Genomic DNA, 19,590 nt, shown 5'->3' on the forward strand with positions numbered 1-19,590 from the left:
GCTGATTCACAGAAGTAACCATCAATTAACAAGTTGATTAACCAATTCAATGTAATCTAATCCTGTCAGTTTTCTGCAATCCAGTCAATCAAAGGTGAGAAAGGTCTGAATTATCTTTTCCTCTCTTTCCCTTTCTAAGTAATTGATTTGGTTTCTTTAAAGGCCCGTCAGGTTCAAAGCAACAAACAAATTGTGATAAACAGAGCTTAAAATGCTATAGAAAAAAAAAAATTCAATGTGGGAAGCGTGGCATGTCAGCTGAATTTCAATGCACTCCCCCTTAACAGTGGCTCACTCTCTTTTACTCCACAATGGCTTTCACTTTCTTCCCACTCTTTCTACTATAAGTCACCACTTTCCTATCTATCCTTCTATTCATTTTTTCCCACTCTCTGAGGAATCCTAATGATGGCAGGGCTTTCACAGTTTTCACATCATTTAAGACTAATACGTGACACTCGGCTGTGCCAGCTAAAACCTTTGATGGCTCAGTGCTCCACTCAGGGCTGTCAGAGATGCCAGCCCTAAACTATTCCCATATGCTGCATTAACTGACTGGTCAAGAAACAAGGATGTGGGTGGATGAAATTGAAAAGAAGATGAAAAAATTGAGAGAAAACTAGGAGGGAATAGAGGAGCTAGTTGGCTTGATTCGTGTCATTTGACACATTAGCTGGAGCCTGAAAAGTGATCAAAGTCTTATAGGGAAGGCGGGGAAGGAAAATTGATACTGTGTAACACCTAATGATTGTGACACATGTATGATTCATACGAAGGACAGACTTTCACTTTTAAACTACACCAAGGGCGATTTTAGATTACAATCATTTGTTAAATGCTAGAAGCACTGCAGCCGCAAAGTAGGTGGAGAAACAATTTGTTTTATTATTTTGATTATATTGTCTTTCATAAAACATTTACACTGAACAAGGTGCATGTAATGAATCTAGAATAACATACCAAAGACTTCACTGTCCATATGTGAAGAGCAATCTGTATTAGCAGAGACTAAATTTATTAAATGTAGTCTTGATGATAGGACACTGTGCTTTAAAGTCCATCAAAGCAAACACAACACTAAGAAAGAGTGATAAGAGAATGCTGAATGTTCAGCTTAACAGGTAAAAAAAAAAAAAAACAGAAAATAGACATGTAAATGCAAACCAATCTGAGCAGCACAGGGTTAATGTAAAAAAAAAACAAACAACAGAATTTCAGCTGAGAGTAAATTCCTCTGTGGTCATTAGGTCCCCTACACACTGGATGACAGCTCCACTCCATAACCAATTAGAACGTAGCTGGATCATTGCAAATTTGGGAGACCTTCAGTGTGAAGGTGAACATAATGCTTGTACGCTCTCAGCATTTGACAAAAAAAAAATGCATTTCCCTGCAAATATGTTTTCCCCTCCATTCTAAAATACCTGTCTATGCACAGCTCCCTTGGACTGTGACAGGATGCAGCTATACGCTAGAAGATCCCGCCATGCTAGCACAGCCTTACTGCTAAGGATATCACACCTGCATTAAGTCGTTTCCATAACCTTGTCATAATCTTAGCCTAGGCATCAGGCCAGTGTGGACAGTCTAGCACCGAGGTAGCCAACCCTGGTCCTGCATGTTTTACATGTTTCTCTGCTCCAACACACCTGATTTGAATCAGTGTGTGATTAACAGGCTCCTGCAAAACATGAAGAGGTGATTTAACCACTGAATCAGGTGTGTTGGAGCAGGGAAACAAGTAAACCATGCAGGATAGTGGCTCTCCAGGACCAGAGTTGCCTACCCCTAGAAACCACATCGATGCATGCAAGCAACACCTCAAGGATACACTGCCACACTCCTCCGTGCTCCACTCAGGACCCAATAAGCTGCCACCATGATTTTGAACCACCATAATGTCACAACAGACGTTTTGTGCATGTTTGAAGCCACTGTAGACTTATTACAGTTTCACACATAATGGGGAGCCCTGTGTTATTACTATGCAACTGAAAACCTTGCCAAAGCCCTGCAAAGGCCATCCACATTCTGCCTAATTTCTTATGCCATGGCAGTCAAGTGTGAAGGAGGCATTACGTGTACTCCAATCAAATTTAAAAATTACAATTTAGCATTAAAGGATGTCTAGCTTTAAAACTCTAAGCTGTACTGTTGAAAACAAAGCAGATACTGTTCTGGAAATCTGATAACACGAGTTACTAGAAGCTGTCTGTTAAAGTTTTATTATCTTTGTGTAAAGAGGCAGAAACAGAACAGAGTGCTTTAACAGTCTGTTGATGTTTGGCCAGCGAGGTACTGCTTACTGAGCATCTCATAGGCCGTTTCAAAACAAAGTCTAAACAAGAACTGAAGGGAGGAGGGTGCACAGTTCTACAATAACAATTGAGGTAGGAGTAAATACAGTAGACAGCCGAGTCTGGGAGCTTACAATGCAAATCAAAATCACAAGCAAAGGCATATCTGTTATGGTAAGCTAAATTCTGTCCCTTCTTCAAGTTACATGTTCTACAAACCTGGGCAAAGGTACCAGATTTTAACTGGTCTGCTTTCAGTTGTGTTATTTTAAAGTTTAGTCAAATATCCTTAAAAAAGAAACTCACTTATTATTCAAAAAAGCTCAACAATTCATATAGCTTAAAACAGATCTGGCAAAGTAAACTCCATAAACAGCACAGAGTCACAGATTCCAAATACAGAATTAGATTAAGGGAAAACCCTAAAATAGATTAGATTTATTTATGTTCTATTATGTGGGACACTGACAGAAATGATAAAAGATGTCTTATTTTCAAAAGGTTTTTTTTAAATTTGGTGCACAGACAATTGTTAAAGATTTTGTAGATACTGCAGAAAGAAAATGGATGACAATTTAAATCATCTTCATCACAAGCTGGTGATATTTAGTTAATATACATCTCATTCAAAAAAGTTAATTGTAAAAGAACAATTTGCAAGTCAAAGGAAGCAAATAAATATGCTAATTATCTCTAAGCCTTGAAATTTTAAGCTTTTCTTTGTTGCTCAAGACAAAACTGTTTGTTTTTATATGATTTTCAGTAAAACAAATATATTTAGGGCCGTTTGAGAACATCTGGAGCATAAGGTCACGTTTGAGGCATCGTGAGATGACACTATTTGCAAATTCAGTCAAATATCAAAACGCAGCAAAAACATCACTGTAGGTAGGAGGAAATGAAGTCTAGAGGCACACTGAGCACAGTTTCTACTAATGGTTTCCACAGAAAAATATGTAGGACAAAACATTGCCAGAGTGGCAAAAAGTAAACATGCAAGTGATGACTGTTTACTGACTGCAAGCAACATTAAACACAATTTTTGCAAACCTAAAACAAAAATGCAAATCAATCGTGGGCTTGTGTGCTGAAGCTTATTGTGTGGTATTTCAAGACAAGACTTACTAGAGGTTTAATAAAGATGCCCACAGCCACATTTATAAATAATAACCTCATTTATAACTTACTGTCTACAGGTGCAGACAAACTGCACAAAAATATCAGTAAAAGATTCATTGAAGAAATTCCTAATTACACAGAGAAAGCAAGACAGGTCTCTTTGCTACTTCGGTGAGAAGCATCCATGCATGGTATTGTACATCATGAGAAGCAAACTGCTGTCAAGCCTGGGGCTCAAAAAATCCTTTGCAGCTGTAAAATTTTAAATAGCTTCAGTCAAATAACGGCCTACAGGTTTCACTTGTTCCACGGTGTTGCACGGTGAAATCAAGGATCCAGATTTTGTAAATAAAGTTGAGCAGCAAAACCGAACTAAATGCTGGGCAGCATGTTGCTTAGCAAATCAACAGAGCATGCTCCGGATTTAAAAATGAAGAAAAATATCTCTCTCTTTTAAAAATGGTGTCAAGAAAAAAAAAATAAGATGGTGTGAGGATTAGGACTGCTTTAGCTGAGCTCATTTACATCCCCAGCATCAGCAATCTAATGCTACTTGAGGAGGGATTAAGCCTCTCTCTCCCCTTGACTTTGATCAGATATACAGCACTTGTCTTTCTGCTTTGAAATATTCACCCTCAAGGAGAGCAGGGAAGGAACTTGTGTATAATTTTCTACACAACCTGAGGTTTTTCCTTTGTAATAATCTTTGTGTTAATGTAAAGGAGTGACTCTGTCTACAGTAAGTCTCTCATTTGCTCAGCTGTGAGTCATGTTACGCATTGATAGGAATATGCAATGAGTGCAGAAATGCAATTCATAAAGTGTCACGCATATTTCTAGGGGTCAATTCATTACACTGACAATTTTGAGGTCATTTTAGATTTTAACTGAGTTTTGAGTAAAGAAAATGGGGGTCCAGTAAGCAATTTGGCATCAAAGGACAAATGACAAAGAGAAGTGTAAAGGATTTGTTTAACTTAAAACCTGTGTATACCTATTATAAACATTCATTCATTCATCACTTTTCTGTGCTCTTTTGGGCTGCTGAAGTCTATCATATTTGTCATTGGGGTGACAAATATGATAGATGGGGCACATCCTGGACAGGTCGCCAGCTTATCGCGGGGCTAATAGACTGGAGTTAAACATATGGAACATAGTTCCTATATTCAGATATGAATAAAAGGACTTTACATCATTTCAGTTCTCTGTCCAACCATATCCTTAAAACTTTGGACACCTCATACCTATACTTTATGGGTATGAAAAGAAGCCCTCTGCCATAGATCTTTTGTACTTGCTTCAGCCCACTTTGTACCCATTTCTTTTCTGTTTTGTGGCCACATTGGCATACAATACAGGCAGATTAGGTTGTGCTTTTTCTGTACTTCACACAAGCAAGCAGCATCTGCTTTAATACACCTGCACTGTTGAGAGTCTGACATTTTTTTACGGACTGTAATTGAGCCATTACACAAGTTAAATGGTTTAATGTACTGGACTACACTTTTCAAAATGTCTGGGATATCACTGTGTCATGCAAATGATACAATCTTTGGTGTCTTTTTTTTGTTTGTTTGTTTGTTTTATAATGGGCGTAAAGTGGAGATGGCGCCTCTGCAGGCAAAAGCGCATGCGGCTCTCAGGGAAACATGCAGTTTAAAAAAAATGCACAATACAGTTGTAGCAATGTAGCAAGGAGCTGGTGCCTGAGCGCATAAGTGCATATATTGTTGTATGCGTGAAAAGCGGTAACCACTATGCACCAAATTGCAATGAAACCATTTGGGATAAAAGGGTAAAGGCTGGGTACAAAATGAGAAGCGCTGGGTACTGAGTGGGGATACAGTTTGGTTGAGGTACCATTTGTCCAGCCCCTGATTAAAACAATTCTGTTTCATTCTTTAGCAATAGCTTTTGCTGACCAGATAGGGCACATTTTCATTTAATTTCTAAAAGAGGACAACCTCCAACTCCTTTAAGCTGAAGGAAAAAAAAAGAAATTGCAATTGGTATAAAAGCAAATTTTCATTTGTGAGCTTGCAGACAAAACTATGCATTAAGTTCTTTCCATTTTCCTGGCATGAAAATGTTTTTTAATAAGCAAGGTTTTCTGTAGCCTATTTTTCTTGTTTTGTTGAAGGGTGGCTGGCAGCCAGAATGACTGTGTATTAGACTATATTCTCATGTTACCATGCTGTCCCCTGTTTGCCGTCTCGTTGTGTGGTTTAATGAATGTCAAGAGACAATTTAGATGGAAGGATTCAAAATGGGCTTCTGGGAGGTGTGCTATAACTCACAATAGGCATTAATTCTCCAACTCATTGCCTTTTTTTCCTCACAGTTGATTCTGTCTCTACCCACCCTTGGCCATATTTTCTGTCAGTCCTTCAGTCTCACAAATGTACAACATTGTGCAAAAGCATTAAGCCACCCCTAATTTCTTGATAGTATTTTCCTATTAAGGAGCCAGACTATGTTGGAATTGTCATTAGGAAATAAAAAGAAGTATTGTTCAAGACTTTTACAGCTTTCTCACTCATTTTACTATTTTTGTTCAGTCTTTGTACCCGACCATGACAGCATATTTGGAATGTGTAGTTGTAAAACAAAAGAATGTAGACAAAAAGGAGAACGAAGAAGTGACAGGCCTAAAAAACAATTTACAGCAGATGAACAGTATCTGAAAGTCATGTTTTTAGAAATAAGGAAAAAAAAAATAAAACTCCAACAAAGACTTGATACAGGTCTTGAGAGATGCATCATCCTTTAGTTTATTGTCTACTGTAAGTGAAGTTTTCAGCTAATTGTTCTTCAGAAATTACCTTGTTGGTGCTAAAATACAAATTTATGTGTCGAGCTTGGTTATGTTTGGTTCAACAAAATAAATAGAAAGAAATTGTGTTTTTATGACAATGCTTAAAATGAAGGGTTTAAAGATCCAGTTTAAAATTGGTTCTTTGTTATGTGTCAACACAACACTGGTTCATCTGTTGAGTTTAAGGAACCATTTTATCACCAAATGATTTTTAGATTACATTTAAGTGGCTTAGCAAATATAAAAAAATAAATGGTCAGACACTGATCAGAAACAGAGGAAAAAAAACAGTCAAAGTTGAGAGAATAACTTTGAAAGTGCTTCATGTCTAAAGACATTATGACCAAAAGCAAGTCAACAATTCAAGAGATTACAAGAAAGTCTTAATTGTTCTAAGTTTTACAAGACAAGGAATGACTCAAAATTTTTATTACTATATTTAAACTTTGTCTGTTTACTACCTTTCAAAATATCTGATTCACAATAACCCTGCTCCCAAATCCAAATCATTTACAAGTAAACTTTTCTCACTATTAAAATGGCACTAATTTCATATATTATAGTATTTATTATTAGTATTTTTAGGGTTCTACAAGTTAACATTTGGTATTAGCAAATGGTGTTGACATCTTTTAGAATTCTCTTTTTTAACCCCATTTCTCAATCTTACTGTCAGCCGTAAATATTTGAGAGATGGACAAATTAGGGTGGACTTTTGAAGTTTGAGGGGAGAAAGCGGAGATAAAAACAGAAAAGAAAAATGTGGTAACAAGAGAAGGCAACTGCATGAAAGACTGACATGTTTTGGAGATAGCGGAGAGAGTGAACAATGGATGAGGAAAGGTTTTGCATTGTTGCGTGCTTATCCTAACAATTGGTGATGAGAAAAAAGGCGCAGAATCTCTGAGGAAATAAGATCAAAGGACCATCTGCCAACAGAAGGCCCAGATATCACTGAGATATATTATGGCTTAAACAGTATTCATGCACGCCTCAAAAGGAGGGATGTTTCTGGCCTGTGGCAACGGAGGCTGACACAGTCCTTATGGAAGAGAACCGTCCATCTGCAACCCTCTGATTTCTCCAGGCTTAACATTTCTAAAACATACTGTAAGTAGAGCCATTTTCATGATTCTGTAGTTTGCATTGTAAAATAACCGAGCATGGGTACATTTGCTCTGCAGGCTTTGGGATATTTTAGGATTAAATGATAGGATGAGACATGGAAAATTTTGACTCTTAAGTGTAATGTTTGAATGACTACACAGACAGCCTCAACAGCTTATAATTAAATAGTCACCAATTTCACTTCAAAACCCCCTGTTATTTTCTGTTATTTGTGGAAATAACTGCAAAATTAACTTGTGGAAAAAAATGTAATAGAGTGTAAGCAATTCCTTTTTTTAAAATCAGTAAATCAAAATTGTTTTTATTACAAGATAATGCTATTTTATAGCAACAACAAAAAAAACAGACTATTTTAATAAACTGAGGGAAATTATCTAAATGTGGGAAATGTTTGCGATTATTAAAATTGCAACAGCCTAAAATATAGAAAAAAAAATGAACAGTTGAGGTTTTCACTGCCTCAGGGAAACAGAAGAGTTTATGATTTGGGTAGAAAGAAATGGACACATGCTAAGACGTGTTGACTTTCTCAACTAGGCATGCAGGATTTAAAGAAAACGCTCCAAAAATACCAAGCTGCTGTCTTATTTTGAATTAGCAACCATTTATATCCATCTCTCTCTCTCTCTATATATATATATATATATATATATATAAATATATATATATATAAATGCATGAATTGATGCATTATTTCATGCCAACTGGCATCACTAGACAGTCAGTGAGTTAGATTTGGTATTGACATTTCTGGTCAAGCTAAGTTAACTCCAGAGCATTAAAAGACAGGACTCATCCAGCCAACAAATCCACATATACAGCTGCGTTGTCATAATGAAGATAAATTGGTTTGTTCAATTAAACTGTAGGAAAGTATGCTAGAAGTTGCTCTCGGTATTCAAACACACTGCACGGTGCCTAAATTACACAACAACTTCCTACTGATGTGAGAACAGATTATACGGGTCAGTTATGAACATCGGGGCTCATTTAAACACAGGAAGGGATAAATTGCATGGTTTGGAGAGCACTAGTCAGTCATTCATCAACCAGCTGTCAGAAAGAAATGATCCTCGCGCGGTAGTGTCTGCTTCGCTCTCCATGTACGTGATGACTGAGCAAAAGAGCTTGATGAGACAGTAAAATTATGCACATCTTTAAAGGCTTGAGCACCAACTATACTGTAAAACTACTTTGGGAAATGGTTGGAAGTTTCTAAATAACAGATCAGGTCCAAAAGTTAAAAAAATAAATAAAAACAGGACGACGCTGACAGGTAAAATATTTGAAGTCTTCTTGGTTCTGGCTCTTGTATTTTCATACAGCTTATGTAAGTTTCAGTTTGGACATTACAGAATATGACAATAATGCCTGAAAAGCCTTTTCATAGGGGCTGATTCTTATCTGGAGCATTAAAGGCTGAAATTTCAATTTAAACATCATTACAAGAAGTTGCCAAACCTTCTACGACTACATAAAGCTGCAAAAACTTTGCAGATGTACCATTACTCCTTACAGTATTACCATATTCAAGCTAGATGTTCCCCAGAGATAAATATTTAATTAACCTTTTGAGCCATGGAAACTCTAATCATCCTCTTCAACGTGATTAAGATCATTCCATCCCATCAGATTGCAAATATATTTATTGCTCTAATGAAGGGTTGTGTCACACTTTAGCACTTGAAGTGCAGACATGTTCGCCTATTCCACAGCCATCAATCTGTCAATCATTAAAAAGCAATTAACATTCAGCAATTAATAAGAAGAGGTCAGAATAAACTCATCACCCCTATGACTTTCACATTCGTAAGGGAACACTGGAGTAAAATAACATGAAGTACACTCATCCATATCTTGGAATCAAAGTTGTCTCAAGACAAACAATCACATGCAAATGCATTATTATTATTATTTAGTGTTTTAAAAACATCCTCACCTCTGCAGATCGGCACTGGAAAATCCCACACTGACACGCCAGCTGCACTGGTCACACAGGTGAGCAGTGAATGTCCATCCAGGACGTAGCCAGTGACGCATCGGTAGCGGATCTTGTCACCTATGTTGAACTGAGTCCCATTTAGTATGCCTTTAGGTGGAACTCCTGGGTTTCCACATGAGCTGCTCCTCAGCTCTGCAAAGAATAAAAAAAGTGATAAAACATAGAAAAGACCACAAAGAGTACATTTATTTTATGCCTGACATTGTTGATTATACTGTTTTAGCTCCCTGTGTTGTCTCTGACATTGTAGGTCATTTTGATATAAAAAGCAAACGGAAAGCAAAGTCCTGCAAAGGCTCTATGCAACTGATTTGCAAATGCTTGCTTGAAACCAAAAAGCCAATATTCATACCAATGGGTGGGAAAAAAAAACCCAGCACTGCCACCAGTGTACTATCCTACACATCACTTTACATTTAAAATTCTCTCTAAAACATCCATTTTTTGTTTTAAATAACAACAGAGTGTACAGAAAATAAGCACATTATCACAACACAAAGAGAAATAAACCAGGAGTGGGAAAATGTTAGGAAATTAAAGAAGGCAAAGTTTGGACTTCACCAGGGCTGCTGTTTGTCATCAATCCTGTTCCTAACCTTAGTGGACAGAACTGGGCACAGCTGAGATGCAAAGGAAATGTAGTTAATTTGGCTTACAATTGCAGTTTTACCTTCTGCAGACATAGATTAATGTTTTGTTTGTTTATTATCCCGCAATGTTGATCTAGGACAGACTTCATATTGACAGCTGCCTTCACACTCATCTAGAAGAGTAAAGATGTGACCATGGAGATCTTAAACCTCCTGTTAAGGGGATAGTCTGGTATTTTTTGAAGTGATGTTCTGTCAAAAAGTTATCAATAGTTAGTACTTTATCAGCCGTGACATCAGTCATACAGAAAAAAGTTTGTAGAAAATGGAAGAAGCCTTTGTTCAGGCTAAGATAATAGTTAGCCAAATGAGGGCCAATTTCTGTTTTTTTTTTCCAAGTTTATAAAATAACTTTTTTCAAAGGCCACTGACAAAAGTGTAGAAATTTAATATTAGCTAATGCAGTGTTCTTTCACACAAGTATGACATTTTTTAGAAACTGTTTTATAAAGATGAAAAATTATTTAAAAAAACAGACCCCCATTTGGTTAACCCTTAGCCTAGCCTTGATGAAGACTTCTGCCCTTTTCTTCATCCTCTGCACTCTGTGATTGATGTCATGGCTGATAAGACACTAACTATTGAGAAGTATTTGACAGAACATCACTTTAGTAAAGACCAGACCAATCCTTTAAGACTGCCACGTCTGAAAACAGAAATGAAAGGAGCAAAGAGGAGCAACACAAATCAAAGCATATCATCAAACCATCAAACATAATCCTGATTCTTTAAACATATAATTCTTGAGAAAAATGTTTTATTTTTCTGCAGGTTCCAAATAACACAAAAAGTGTGTGGGGGCCTGATAAAACATTGGGAAACATCACATGGTACGTACAGAGTAACATCCTATGTCAGTTTCAGGTTCATGTTTTCGAAGCATTTTTGAAGTCTTGCCATTGTTCTTCAGGAGGATTAAGACATTCTTTGTCTCAAAGGGCTTTTGTTCTTTAAGATCTTTGGACTGTCTTGTATGCACTGGTCTAATGGGATCAAAGACAATGATAAAACCATCACCTTGTACTTCTCAAGCTTGTCCTTTTGTCGATTGTGTATTGATGATCTGAACTGTGTTCAGATCATCAATACGCTCTTCATACACTCTTCATACCGTTGTAAAAGGCATCCTGTTCTGATATTTTTTAAGACGCTCTGATGTTTGCTTCCTGAATTTGCTGACTGAAATATTTTTACCCTCTCGGTGGAACGCTCCCTGTGCCACTCGCTGCAACACAAGCCAAAAGCATAATTGATCCATAGCACACCCTTTGAAATGCTTATCAGCCATCGCATATGTTGGATGTGCCTCCCAAATCAAGCAGTGAAAGCAGGGAATACACTCAACTTGACCATATGGCTGATAGAAACACTGTTCGGGGGAGCCTTGAGCTTAGCAACAATGCAATGTACAGTAATGAATAAAAACAGTGGGGGTGCTTAATGTGTTGCATGCCAGGCTGTATATTATCCACCAGGTGATTTACTTTCTCTCTGTAGCACTGCCATATTTTCAATGATTAAAAGCTCAGTGAGCTTTGATCACCCTAAGAGGCCATTACTTTGGTTAAGATGAAACTCTTTCTTGTAGCAAAAATCTTTCCCTTCATTCAAAGACATGGTTCTCCCCCTGCTGCTCGTGATCACTTATACCTCCTTTTGAGTCGACGGCGAGAAAAGAGGCACACACGCTGATTCCGCCATGTTCCTACCAACCCAATTAAGGTTGGCTAAACTATGAGCATGCCACCGTAAATGGCATGCAACAAAGGAGGCGTAAAAGTAAAAGTCGGAAAATCCCCTGATTAAAAATGGCATTTTAATTGCTGTTGACCGGGCTAAAGGCCAGAAAGCGAGAAAGTAGTTCCTTCTTTATCCCATCACTGACTGTACTGTAGGTCCAAACAAATAGGTAAATTACTCTATTTAGTCCTTGTCTACACTAAATCAAATATTTTGAAACTGGTATTTTTTTTCTAATTTATTAAAAAACAAACAAACTAACAAAAAAAAACCCATCTAAAATACCCATGTGTTGGGAACATTAACGACGTATCAAAATACAAAAAAGAACTTCTTAACTTGGCTAAAGAATCTTCAAAAACAACTGCAACTGTATTTTCTTTGATTTTATTTAAAATTTACTCAGTTTTTAGCCTTTCCCTTTACAGCACAAGATTAAAGCCTAATGGCAGAAGAAAAAAAACAAATTGCTCTATTCTCATTTTGGTTTTTATTTTCAAAAAAGTAAAACTAGAAAGCCTTCTCAGCAAATTCAGCAGAAAAAAACTTTCTTTTGGTTTGGTTTGTTTTTACTGTTTTTTTAAATATCTGGAATAGTATAGATGGAGTTGAAAAAAGAACAAACTGCTAATAAAACAGCACAAGTTGAAATGTGTCAAAGTGTCCCCAAAAAGAAAGATTTTTTAACATAATAGTCATGAATCTTTCCCCAAAATAATCACCCCATGCATATATTCTCAGTCATTAAATGGAATCACTTTTTGGATCTTTGGCAAAACACTAAAACCAAGATAAAGCTGAACTGTAAGTTGTGATAAAGCAGTCTGGAGGGTTGTTCAGTCCAGTTTTCTCCTGGCTGAACACAATCTTCCTGTAAGTTTTTAGCTTTTTCAAAGATTCTTTATGTAATCTCTGCACAAGATCTGTAAGGCTGTTATTTCAACCCACAGTACAAGACTTCATGTCTTTCCTTTTCGTTCAGCAGATGCATGTTATACAATTGACTGAAGTATTGCATATTCAGCTTGGGGGCATAATGGGAGCTGACTGGAGTTCATGTCCGTGAACATTTACCACCTGTGTGAGTCAGACTGGATATTGGGATATTACAGTAATGATCCAAAGTCATGTTTAACAAATGAATTTCTTCCGAGGTGATATAAATCAGCACAGACATTATCTTAATTATCTTCATAGGTAAAATAAATTATTACAATTAATTTCATACACACGTCCCCCCCCCCTCCAATCGCCCCCCCAAACAGCCCTAAACAAACACAGAAGTCTGATTCCGAGTTCCCCTGCAACGTGTAGCTGAACACAGTGACAGATCATGCAGCCAAGTAAAATAATCAGAATCGACATGTTCCATCTGTTTGTGTTTAATTACTCCAACTTGCCAACCAGGAACCAAAAAGGTTTTCTCTCACATGCACACACACACCACAGTGCAAAGGAAGAATCAATGGAGAGATAGAAAGATGCATAAGGACAAGTATATTTGCAATGCTGATCCTGGAGTTTATTACACTGACAGACTCTGAAGTCCTGATTTTTTTAATATTAACCTCCAGGAATGATTTTTGCAGTCCAATTGCTCATCCACTTCCACACTGCAGCTGCTCATAAAAGCGTCATTAGTACATGAGATCTCTAATGAATGCAATGTAATTTCTCATCATAAACTGCTGGCTGTTCATGTTTATGAGCAAAATTAAATGCTAAAAGACTGCAATGGCAATGGAGCATGCTTCTCTTTTTTAATTAAGTACAGACATTATTGATGAACGCATGTGTGATAGGAACAATTTGGAACGGTTGCTATTTTAGTCTGGTACTCAAACACTTGTCTTGGCTGACAGATTTCCAACCAAAAAAAAAAACAACAACAAACAAACAAAGAAAAATGACATTACCATAATTTTACAGCATAAATTAAAGAGTGGGCAATGCATAAAGCTGGTAAAGATTATTACCTTTTATTTATTTGATCATTCACACACTAGTAATATACTGAAGAATTTGCTGAAGCATGTTTGTCCTAAGACCAGTAAAATATTTATGATTAAACTTATGTAACATCCAATTTCAAATAAACAACCTCTCACCACAAATAACACAAAGTTTAGATAACAAACTGAAAACCGAAATGAATTATTGATAGGAAGGAGAGATTTGCAGTAATTGTGTGCATATGCTACAACATTACACTTCATTTATAAAATACCCTATTATTTAAATCAAGTTTGGTGAAGGGTAAACACGGCAGTCTGTGTTTATTTCTTAATAAACCACACTGTTGAGGGCAAATCCTTGTAAGTCACTTCAAATTACAATGTTTAAACTATTCAAGTCATTAAAACACATCAGGTAAATATTTTTAAAAAGTATTTTTTTCCACGTTGACAAGTTTCTGCAGACATGGACAAACTATGTGCATGAATTATCTTGCCGCCTTGTTTCACTAATGTTCTGCAGCGATGTGACTCCAGGCTGCACTGAACATGTTCATCCCTAAACAGGCACACTATGATCCCCAGCAACAAACAAAAACAATCTGTCTCATTGCTAATTACAAAAAGCCTCTCAAATTAAAATGCATTTGTTCGATAGATCAAAATAGTTTAACTGAGCACATCAATAGCAATTCAAAGATGGGGGGACTCAACACATCCACAGATGGATTCAGAGAATGTCAGCTCTAAAGTGAATGAAATGCTGATCTAAAATTAAAAAAAACATTACAAATAATAAAAGTCAAAAAATAAACCTCTAGGCAGTAAATAGATATAACTTAAAATACAAACCTTTCCTCAATTTTCAGCCAAGAATCCAATTAAAGATAAGCAGATTTCTAACTGAGTTGTTAATGAAGGTTTGCGTCAAGATGGAATTCATCATCACCATCAACACAAGAGTATAAAGACAAAAGGGATAGAAAGGGCTAGGGATCCAAAACATACATTTGTTAAATATCTTTCAGCAGAGCATGCAAACCTGAAACTATCACTCCAAAATCTAAACTGAAAGGAGATTTTAGATGATAGGTGAAATGTTTAAAAAACAAGAAAGGAAATTCAGTTGCCTTTTATTCAACTCCTAGGGTTGCCATGTCTTTAATAACTGAGAATCTACACTAACATGCAGGCTGGTTGATAGTTAAAATCAGGAGATGCCACAGCAAAACTTTAAATTTTTTAGACTCCATGATTCCATATTCAAAAAATTCACAAATAATTTTGTGTTTAGATCATGTTTGGTAAGGTTTTAGCAACAAGTGACTTTGATCATTTTAGGAAAAGATGAATTTCACTAATGAAAAAGATACAATGTGGGCAACAGAATAACATGTATAATGTGTAAACAATAACAATCTCTAACAACAATAATAATCAATAACAATAACAATCTCTTGTTTAAATAACGTGTAAATTCTAGAATAGAGTTTTGTAAGCAGAGCAGACAGAAACAGACTAGGCTTTTTAAAAGCTGACCACTCAAAACGTGGCTACACATCTTGCTGGTCGCAAAAACTCAGAGTTCAGAGAGACAGCAACAGAAAATTTGCCCATTTTCTTACAATTTTGATTTGCCAACTAGTCACAGCCCAGTGGGATACTACAGGAGAGGCTGGTTGTTTTCCAAGATGATGACACATAATTATAATTTTAACATATACCTGGGGAAAAAGGTGGATGAATATTTTGTTTTCTTTTCCTTCATTGGATCGTATGTTTGGCATGAGTCAAATCAGTAAGCCATGCACAACAATGTCTGAAACGTCTCTCATTCTTTCTTTCAAATATTATTTGCAAGAATGCAGTTTGCATGTTTATAATTGCTTCTGCATATCTGAATTTCCTTTTATGTTGTGGATTGTTTACAGTTTGGTTTATGTGAATATGACTGAGTGGAATAAGGAGCATCAGAAAGAAAGAAGAGACCCAGAGTTATCAACGTCTTTATGCTGAAATTGGTCTGTGAACTGTGTAGCCATGACAGTGACAGGATGTTCTATAATGAGAGTGATATTTATGTTTCAGGGATCTATACAGCTTCCTTGGGGAATCAAGGTTGGGAAACAGGTAAGATTTTAAGACAAGCACAAGTAAAAGAAAAAAATATCCAACTTTTGGAAAGAGAGATTGGAAAACATCAACTTTTCAGACAAATCATGGGTTTTGTCTTTTGTTATATGGCAATATAGACAAACTCACATGGAAGAGGAACTGTGGACAAATAAAAATCTATAACAGGAAGTCACATACACTGTAAACAGAAAAAAACCTGAAGTTGTTAATAATTTAGAGGCCATTAGAAAATTTGCCGATTAGTTAATAACTGCTTGGTGATTAACCCTGACTGGGATGTATGCCATATGTACTTTTATCATTTATATTCACAGGTCACTCAAGGCAACAATAAGTTAACTTTAACACATGTCAAAAAGCAAAGGAACTTTGAAAAAGCAGCAAAACTTTGAGAAAGTGCTCTGATTATTAGATCATCACTGGACTCGTACTGAAATTACCTCTTGTGTTGAGTCAGGCTTGATTCATCCCTCTCACCTCCTCATTTTGCTATTCTCTGAATGCCTGCATCTTTTTTTTTATTCCATTATGTGAGGCTGAACTGCAGTGCAGTTTATGAGGGTAATGTAACCTCTCTTTTGTAGTGTTTGTTTTATCTCAATAAAAAAATGTTTCAATAAAACACAGTTTACAAAAAAAATAAAAAGGGAAAACTCTGAACTTTGATTGCTGTTGAGTGTGTTGCAAATCAGACCCAACAGCAGATTGTGCGCCGTGAACCTTGTGCCTGAAGAGAGCTCTAATTTCTGCTACCAGATGTTGCTGGGACATTGGGCAAATTGCACTCAGCTAAATAAAAATGTGATATTTTTCCAGGATGAAACCACATGTTAGGGGTAATATCCTCAATAAATTTCCACAAAATTTCTATTTAAGATCACGTAGCAGAATAGGACACTTTAAGTACAACCATAACGCTGGCTGTGAATCTTGTTATATAGATGTTTAGTCAATGTTTAATGAATCTGACTCCTAAGAGTATGTAAAAAAGATTTACACAAAAGTTTATAGTGATTTAGGTTGACTAAAAGGATTTGTTCTTTAGAAAGAATTATACAGAGAGGAAAGAAAACAAACAAACTTTTGCCACTAAATATTAAAGAAACTTACCCCTGGTCATAAATTAAAATTAATACGTGCATCCTAGATTTGATTAAACCAGCACTGACTTCTTGCCTTTTGGTGTATGAAAAGTCACAAGTAATTTCTCTGACATGCCCCCCACAAGACATGTTTCCAGGGTTGTCACAATTCTGAAATATTTGTTGACATGTGATATTTCTGTTTGTTTAACTGACCTGTTTTTGTACAACTGAATGAGGATTACAGGAATATAATGCAGGCTTGATCACAATTATCAAAACGTAGTAGAAAAATTCTGCTTTTTTCATGAAGTTTTTCATTATAATGACAAACTTGTGCTTTGGAGTTAGTTTAAAGTCTTACCAAATTATAAACTTGGTGGGGGGAAAAAAAAATCACTTAATAACAACTGCACTTAGCATTGAATCAGACTTTAGACTTTTATGAGGAGTTAACAACCCCCTCAAGTGTTTTCGATACCGTGTTAGCCCTGAGCTAACAAGTATTGCTGTCTAGAGGTCTCTAAATAAATTGTTGATCTAATTGAACACTGGAGGAACAGCTGCATCAAAACGCTTGGGAATGGTTGTAAGCTAAAAACTTTCACTTCACAGGAAGAAAGATTTATGCAAACACAATCTAACCAAAGTGCCTAAAGCCTCACAAAGCATCACCTGATCGGCAAACTGAGGTCTACATGAACATCGCCATGGTTCTTAACATTGTTATACTTAGCAAATATACACATTAATATGGTCCTGAGGTGCTTTAACCCAGCTGAATCTCTAATTAATCTGTAAACTAAAAACAAAATAAATTGCTGGTTTCAGTTTCTACACAATACATGTATAGATAATGCTGTGTCAGTATATTTAGCCATTTCAAAAGCTAACACTCCACAAAAAGGTGGAAAAGACTGAGGGATTTTGTTCTTATAATAACATACTCTTCTAGAATTCCTATTCCCAGACATTGGAAATGAAATTGGCTTGCATTATCCTTCATCACAGTAGTAAGGAGTGAGTTATGTGAACTAGTAAATGAGGTAGCTGGGTCTGAGATTTCTCTGGGGCTGAGCTATTTATTTCTCCTGTATATCTAATGACTCTGTAGCCCTTTGAAGAGGATGGAAGTTTGACGGAGTGGCAGTATTGTGCGCACGCAGGCAGCACGCTTTCCCCCACAGGAGCTGCCTGTGTAGTCTGGCTTCCCAGCTAGATGCTTCACTCGCTGCCGAGCTGAGCGAGAGGGGGGTTTTTATGCAGGTGGGGAAAAGAGAACTGACTGAACTCATGTTAGATCACAGCACAGAGCAGCTGGTGAACAACACATGCTCATATATGCACAAGCAAACATACTTTTCTGGCTCAGTGGACAATCTGCAGTGACACAGACAGACAAAGGAAAAGATTTGGGGGAGAAAAAAAGGAAATTACATTTTATGGGTCAGCTGTCTTTCAGAAACCCCTCCATAAAAACGGCAGGTTGAAATGGCATCCTGGCAGGTTTTAGATAGGGGCTGCCATGTTTTTGTTGCAAATATACAACCTTCAAAAGGATAAGCAGTTAGCTTTACCCCACCCTGCAGCGTATCTCTATCCCTCGGAAAGCAATAGTACCCATTATTTAGATGTGTTGCTGAAATTGCTTCTTAATAAATGAAGCTTGACCTTTTCGTGATCCCCTAAGCATTAAGATTGCAGGAATCCTTTGACAGAGCTGTGAAAGTAGGCTTTAATCAGTAAAACAATTCACGGAAATTCTCAATACATTGACAGACCGTTAACAAATTAGATTCAGTCCGGACGTGTCCTTCACTACGTCCTTCACATGCAGGTAAAATCAAATCCAATTGCTGTCGAGATTCAATCATCTCAGAGAGTCTTTAAGCAGCACACGTTTTTCGTCATAAAAATGAGCAGCGCATACATATTCATGTGCAAGATGCAGCTGACCAGCAGGATATAAAAAGGAGTCCATATTGGAGTAACAGTAAATAATCAGTTTATTTATGCTTTAGTACAAGGATGAGCTCACTTCATATTTGTTTCAGATTGGAAAGTGCAAAGAATTGCAGTCTTTTAAATGCTCTGGTAAAGAAGTAGAGAATTATGCAAAAATAATAGAGTATGTATTTTCCTTCACTAAAACTTTATAATTTATTGGTATAAACAGATTTTTGGTTTCAAATGTTTGTTAACAAGATGTGTTTTACACAATCATGATGCCTGTGCATCGCCAGCTTGCCTCAATTGCCTCCAGGAACAAGATGTGTTTCAGTTGTAATGTTGTAAATTGGGCTTACACATCTTAAAAGGAGCAATGTGAAGGTTTTAGTAACATCTAAAAGGACAATTTGCAGACTGTCACCGATTAAATATCCCCATGTGTCACCATTTACTTTCATGGATGTAGGACAAACAATGGTGGCAGCGAAAAAGGCAAAACACCCACTTGAGATCTGGGGTTTGGTTTGTCCCCTCTGGGTTGCTGGAAAACCAGGTCAATGTAACACACTGAATCACTAGAAGCAAAACTGCACAATCTGTAGACATAAAGAGCTTATTCAAAGATAAGGGGAAGCTAGGCATGAACCAGGATAAAATTCTGATGGTAGAATAACCTGGAGGAAAAATAGTGGCGTTTTACAATATCACAGTAT

The 19,590-nt window shown here is 36.7% G+C and overlaps 1 protein-coding gene across 3 annotated transcripts in view; it reads right to left on the reverse strand.

Moving 5' to 3' along the window:
- The window catches only part of LOC108232275 (CUB and sushi domain-containing protein 3), a 291,392-nt gene that overhangs the window by 221,035 nt on the left and 50,767 nt on the right, over positions 1-19,590 (reverse strand). For all 3 annotated transcript variants that reach the window (XM_017409915.3, XM_017409916.3, XM_017409917.3), the window contains exon 4: positions 9,302-9,496. In XM_017409915.3, the coding sequence (XP_017265404.1) occupies positions 9,302-9,496 (195 nt within the window). The remainder of the gene's footprint in view (positions 1-9,301; positions 9,497-19,590) is intronic.

Source organism: Kryptolebias marmoratus, linkage group LG16, assembly GCF_001649575.2.
Source record: "Kryptolebias marmoratus isolate JLee-2015 linkage group LG16, ASM164957v2, whole genome shotgun sequence".
Lineage (NCBI taxonomy): Eukaryota > Metazoa > Chordata > Actinopteri > Cyprinodontiformes > Rivulidae > Kryptolebias > Kryptolebias marmoratus.